The sequence below is a fragment of the Oryzias melastigma genome, unplaced genomic scaffold (genome assembly GCF_002922805.2).
Source record: "Oryzias melastigma strain HK-1 unplaced genomic scaffold, ASM292280v2 sc00280, whole genome shotgun sequence".
NCBI lineage: Eukaryota > Metazoa > Chordata > Actinopteri > Beloniformes > Adrianichthyidae > Oryzias > Oryzias melastigma.
The window spans coordinates 160,506-166,699 of NW_023416903.1; the positions used below are offsets into that span (position 1 = coordinate 160,506).

A 6,194-nucleotide genomic window follows, 5' to 3' on the forward strand; every position below is an offset into this window, starting at 1 on the left:
TTAGATGTTTATTTGAAAATTCAAACATGGACACAGAGACAATGACTCAGAAAAAAGCTTAAAAAAAGAATAGATTCATCATGCAGTAACCAATCACATCTGAGAGAAAAGCCCCGCCCACAGACGGTGGTTAGTGTTCCTGCAGTCCAGCTGCCTGACGGACAGAAGACTCAGCGTTGAATAAGCTTTGTGTTAGAGTGCAGAGAAAACAAAGATAGGAGTGTTACACTGATGCCCCACTCTGAGGTGGGTTATGTCTCAGAAAAACGCCTCGCTCTGTTCACAGGATCCTGACACAGAGAGGAGGAGGCAGCTGGAGAGCTCCGCCCACTATTTCTTGAAGAACTTCTTGTTGAGAAGAAAGATGAGGAGGTTGACGTTGACTTTGGCTTTGTCGAACATCTTCATGACTGCCACACCCTCGTACTGCAGCTGCAGCAGGTCCTGCAAAGCATCACACACATCAGTCCACGGCCATCAGCACGCCGCCGGGTCACTATTGCCTCGTTTCCACCGAGTGGTCTAGACTGGACTGGATCGGGTCGGTCCGGACTTGAATAGTCCTGGCATTTTGAGTGAGCATTTCCATTGAGCGTTGGACCATGAAAGCCCATACGGGGTGTAGACTGATGACGTAGCTGCGCGTTAAAACAGGGAAAGAGAAGCTGGATCAGCTGACTCAGAAGTGGAGGATCATTATAATCTGGAGCTGCGCTGCAGAACCGTCTATTGTTTTGAATTAAAAAGGAAAAAAAGTCTCTTCATGTTGATCAACACTCCAATGTTCTTCAATAAATGTTTTTTTTTTAAAGCACATCAGAAGTGTTTTTGATGAGTTTGGGTCGGTACCGGACATTCTTCAGCCGTGGGGGTCGGGGAGACAGAGACGGGAACTAGAGTGTGTGCGCGGGCCCGTGCGTGTCTCCGGTCCTCAAGCCCCGTGAATACGTAAAATTCTGTATGTAAAGAATTAATTATTCTTTGCAAGAAGATCGCAGGTGTTTTGAAATGAGTGTGCATGCTTCAACCTGTGCGTTTTAGCTCAGGAAGGAGCGCTTGTGCGCGTGCATGAGGGAAGCAGCTTGCATTGCGAGGAGAGAAGGAATAAAAGGCAGCGCGTTAGCGTGCCGACAGTTGTTGTCGATTGGCAGTGCAAGGAAAAGTAACAATAAAAAATTCCTCTAAGATATGAGACGGATTCTTTGGTTTCACGAAGCAGCTCTTCGGCCCGGAGAAGAAATCCCCCGCATCCCTCAAACACGGTCGTGAAACAAAGCAGGAAAGGTACAACACCGGGGCTAAGAAAAGTATAGCTAAAAAGAGGACAGAACTTTCAGATTGGATCTTGAGTCTGGAAAAGCGCTGGTCGGACGCTTCCTGTTGTCGTAAAACCTTTCCACCAATCAATGGACTACATTGTGTGACAACAGAAGCTCCGCCCCCGCGGGTCCATTCTATTTTCCAATGGACCAACGACCAACGCAGGTCTAAAAATGGTCCCAGTTGAACCTGCTTGCCGGGTCCATTCTGTAATGGAAAAGCTAAAAAGTCTGGTCCGGCCCGATCCAGTCTGAACCACTCGGTGGAAATGAGGCATATGAGGCCAGTACCTGGTACTTTAGGAGGAACTCTTCCATCTCCACTCCGAGGAACCGAGCTTTGACGTGGAAGCTTCCCTTCTCAGGCCCAGGAACGATGTCGAACACGACATTCTTAAACCTGCAACAGAGGAGCCGCGTTCCCGCGACAGCTCAGAGTTCTGAGGATTTCATGAAGAGGCAACAATGTTCTGAACTCCTGCAGGAACATCTTCCATTGTCAGAAACATCTTCAGCTCATTCTTGTGTGTCTCTGTTGTGTCGTGTCGTGTCCTCACTGTGTAGTTGGTAGGTCCTGGATTTCCAGCAGTACTCCTTTCTCCTGCAGCCGGGTGGCGCTGTAGCTCAGAGCAAGAAGCTTTTTTCTGGCATCTGCTGTCTTCTTATTGGCTGAGTTACTGTGGGAAAGGGGGGAGGGGGGGTTCAGAAGAGTGTTTTTAGACGGAACCATCTCGACACTGTCCCTGAACACAAGTCTAGATCCACCTGGACACAAATCCTGGACACAACATTGACCTGGATACAGGTCTAGATCCACCTGGACATGGGTCTAGATCCATCTGGACATGAATCTGGATCCACCTGGACACGAATCTAGACCCACCTGGACACAAGTCTAGATCCACCTAGACACGAGTCCAGATCCACCTGGACATAAATCTAGATCCATCTGGACACAGGTCTAGATCCACCTGGACACAGGTCTAGATCCACCTGGACCTGAGTCCAGATCCACCTGGACATAAATCTAGATCCACCTGGACACAGGTCTAGATCCACCTGGACACAGGTCTAGATCCATCTGGACATGAATCTGGATCCACCTGGACACAAATCTAGATCCACCTGGACACAAATCTAGATCCACCTGGACACAAATCTAGACCCACCTGGACACAAGTCCAGATCCACCTGGACACAGGTCTAGATCCACCTGGACACGAGTCTAGATCCACCTGGACCCGAGTCCAGATCCACCTGGACATAAATCTAGATCCACCTGGACACGAGTCTAGATCCACCTGGACACAGGTCTAGATCCATCTGGACACAGGTCTAGATCCATCTGGACACAGGTCTAGATCCATCTGGACACGAGTCTAGATCCACCTGGACACGAATCTAAATCTACCTGGACACTAGTGTAGATCCACCTGGACACAAGTCCAGATCCACCTGTACACGACTCTAGATCCACCTGGACACGAATCTAGATCCACCTAAACACGAGTCTAGATCCACCTGGACATGATTCTAGATCCACCTGGACACTAATCTAGATCCACCTGGACACGGGTCTAGATCCACCTGGACACGAGTCTAGATCCATCTAGACACGAATCTAAATCTACCTGGACACTAGTGTAGATCCACCTGGACATGAGTCCAGATCCACCTGGACACGGGTCTAGATCCACCTGGACACGAGTCTAGATCCACCTGGACACGGGTCTAGATCCATCTAGACACGTGCTCAGGTGGGTCTAGATCCACCTGGACACGAGTCAAGATCCACCTGGACACGGGTCTAGATCCACATGGACACAGATCTAGATCCACCAGGACACAGATCTAGATCCACATGGACACGGGTCTAGATCCACCTGGACACGAGTCTAGATACACCTGGACACGAATCTAAATCTACCTGGACAGTAGTGTAGATCCACCTGGACATGAGTCCAGATCCACCTGGACACGAGTCTAAATCTACCTGGACACGAGTCCAGATCCACCTGGACACGAGTCTAGATCCACCTGGACACGAATCTAAATCTACCTGGACACTAGTGAAGATCCACCTGGACACGGGTCTAGATCCACATGGACACAGATCTAGATCCACCTGGACACGACTCTAGATCCACCTGGACACGAATCTAGATCCACCTAAACACGAGTCTAGATTCACCTGGACATGATTCTAGATCCACCTGGACACTAGTCTAGATCCGCCTGGACAAGGGTGTAGATCCACCTGGACATGAATCTAGATCCACCTGGACAATGATCTAGATCCACCTGGACACAAATCTAGATCCACCTGGACATGGATCCAGATACACCTAGATACGGATCTAGATCCACCTGGACACGAATCAAGAACCACCTAGACACGGATTCAGATCCTCCTGGACACGATTCTAGATCCACCTAGACACGGATCTAGATCCACCTAGACACGGATCCAGATCCACCTAGACACGGATCCAGATCCACCTAGACACGGATTCAGATCCACCTAGATATGGATCTAGAGCCACCTGACCACAGATCTAGATCTACCTGGCCGCTGATCTAGATCCACCTGGACACTGGAACGCATTGAGATGCTGCCCTCTGTCTGATTGGCTGATTCAGTTGGACAGGTGTTTCTGATTAAGTGACTCGGTCCTGGTCCTACCAGAACTGACTCCTTCCTCTACAGCGCGTTTCCTTGCGTGTCCTTTAGAAACCGACTGAGCTTTTCTTTGCTCTGGTTCGGTCTGAAGTGATGCTGAAGTGCAGGTCCTACCTCTGAGGGGTCAGCTTGTCCAAACAGGAAGTGATGTAATGTCTGTAGTAGTCCACCTGCTCGCTGTGAAAGTTGCTTTTCTGCTGCAGGCAGTTCAGGGTCTGACAGAGCTTCTGTAGCTCCGCCCCTCGCCGCTGCCGCCGCAGACGTTGGTTTCGGATGTCCTGAACAAGAAAAACATTTACACAGCTGGCAGGAACAGCCCGCCCACTCCAGAGTCACATGGAGCGTCTGAAAGAAAGATCTGACCATGGCGATCTGCTGGAGAATCTGGTTCTCGGACTGCGGCGGCGTCAGCACCCCGAGAGTCTCCAGTCGACGAAGACTCCGCAGGATCTTCCTCTTCTTCTCGTCCAGGCTCAGCTTGCTGTTGGCGACCAGCGACTGGTTCCTCTTCATTTTCTCAGGCGTTTGTGCATCCTGTCGCGCTCTATGCTGCAGCAACCAATCATGATGGGCTTCCTGTGGCAGGGGGAGGGGCTTAGGTCAGACAGCGAGGTGGGTCAGAGGTCTGGCAGGGCTCTAGATTAAAACGTGGTTCTTGGGTGCCCCAGCAGGTTGTAGTTAACTCAGCAGTTTTATCACTTCCTGTTTTAATTACTGTCAATATCAGCACGAAGACTTGAATTAACTTACCGGTAAACATGAAGCTTTATGTGAAACAATCACCATACATCACATGAACAAAGACCCACTCCAATGAAGTTTGTGTTGTTGGTATTTTTAACATGGTTCTCATGCATACATAAAAGAATTTCAGATTAAAACTGAGTTTCTGAGGATTTATTTTATTCAAATAAAAACTTGTAGTTTGAAAAAGCTGAAATTTGTGGCGGCTAGAGAAATGGGCGGGGCCTAATCTACTAGCTCCACCCCCCATTCTGATGCAGACAAACAGATCCATGAAAGTGTTTGTTTTCCTGGTCTGAGCTGCGATCTGGAACCTGGAATCTGGATCAGAACCATACGGATGATAGAAACAATGTTGCTGCTGTTTTTGTTGAACTGCTAATGTTAGCTTAGGGGTGTAAGGGACTCTAAGCTAGCAGGAGAGCAAGTAAACAGATGAATGATGAGAAATGGGGGCAGCCTTACTTCACACCAAGAGTCCCACCCACAACTCAGAGTTGAATGTCTACTGACCTCCTGCGGCTCTGCAGAAACTATGTCCTAAAAACCTGACATTTAAACTAAAACAAACTTAAAGTTTTATGATCAGTTGGCAGAAATCTGCTCTGTTACCGCTGCACCAAAGTGTGTTGAACACTACAATCTCTCACTTCGTTCCAGTTGTTAAACAATTTACCCATCTCGGCATAGAAATCTTTCCTTCAATTTCTGAAATAATTAAACAGAACTTCAATAAATGCTTAATAAGGGTTTCTTCAAACCTGGAGAAGTGGGCCAAGCCTAAGAATTCACTTTGGAGTCGTGTGTCAGTAATTAAAATGAACATTTCACCTAGAGTGAACTTCATTAGCTCAATGATCCCACTCACGCCGCCATATCAATACTGGAAAAAACTCCAAACTGCTGTTACAAAGTGTGTGCGGGATGGCAGGAGACCTCGAATTAAACTGCACACAATGCAACGTGATCGAAAAGAGGGAGGTCTCTCCCTTCCCAATTTTACCTTTTACAATTGGGCCTTCACACTCAGGCCTTTAACTGCCTGGTTCAATTCAAAATGATCAGTTTCATGGCGGGAGCTAGAGGAGAGCTTGGTAGCATCCATTCCCTTGAAAACTTTCTACACGTATATAAACGACATCCGTCAGCAGATAATGCTCTGTTGTTTATGTACACTAGTTGTTGTATTTAATGTGGAATCAATAAAAATGTTGATCACAAAAAAAAAAGTTTTATGATCAGTTCAGATCCAGCATCACTTCATAGTTTTGTCCAGAATGAAATCGTTCTGATAGCCTGTTGGGTCAGCAGTAACACTCATGTTTTGGTTTAAGCTTCATACTAAATAACTGTCTAAATGATGGACAGACGTCATCAGCCAATCAGAGATGTTTGCTTCCTTTTGATTTCTGAAAATTAAGTTCGTTTTTTGAAACCTTTTTTTTTTTTTT

At 47.5% G+C, this 6,194-nt stretch overlaps 1 protein-coding gene across 1 annotated transcript in view; it reads right to left on the reverse strand.

Annotated features, from left to right (window-relative positions):
* Positions 1 to 6: 6 nt before the first annotated feature.
* Positions 7 to 6,194, reverse strand: part of iqgap3 (IQ motif containing GTPase activating protein 3) — a 32,672-nt gene continuing 26,484 nt past the window's right edge. Inside the window, exons 34-38 of the mRNA XM_024262111.2 lie at positions 4,363 to 4,575; positions 4,114 to 4,277; positions 1,877 to 1,996; positions 1,611 to 1,719; positions 7 to 444 (exon numbers count right to left, since the gene is read on the reverse strand). Of these exons, the coding sequence (XP_024117879.1) occupies positions 331 to 444; positions 1,611 to 1,719; positions 1,877 to 1,996; positions 4,114 to 4,277; positions 4,363 to 4,575 (720 nt within the window). The 3' untranslated portion in view covers positions 7 to 330. The remainder of the gene's footprint in view (positions 445 to 1,610; positions 1,720 to 1,876; positions 1,997 to 4,113; positions 4,278 to 4,362; positions 4,576 to 6,194) is intronic.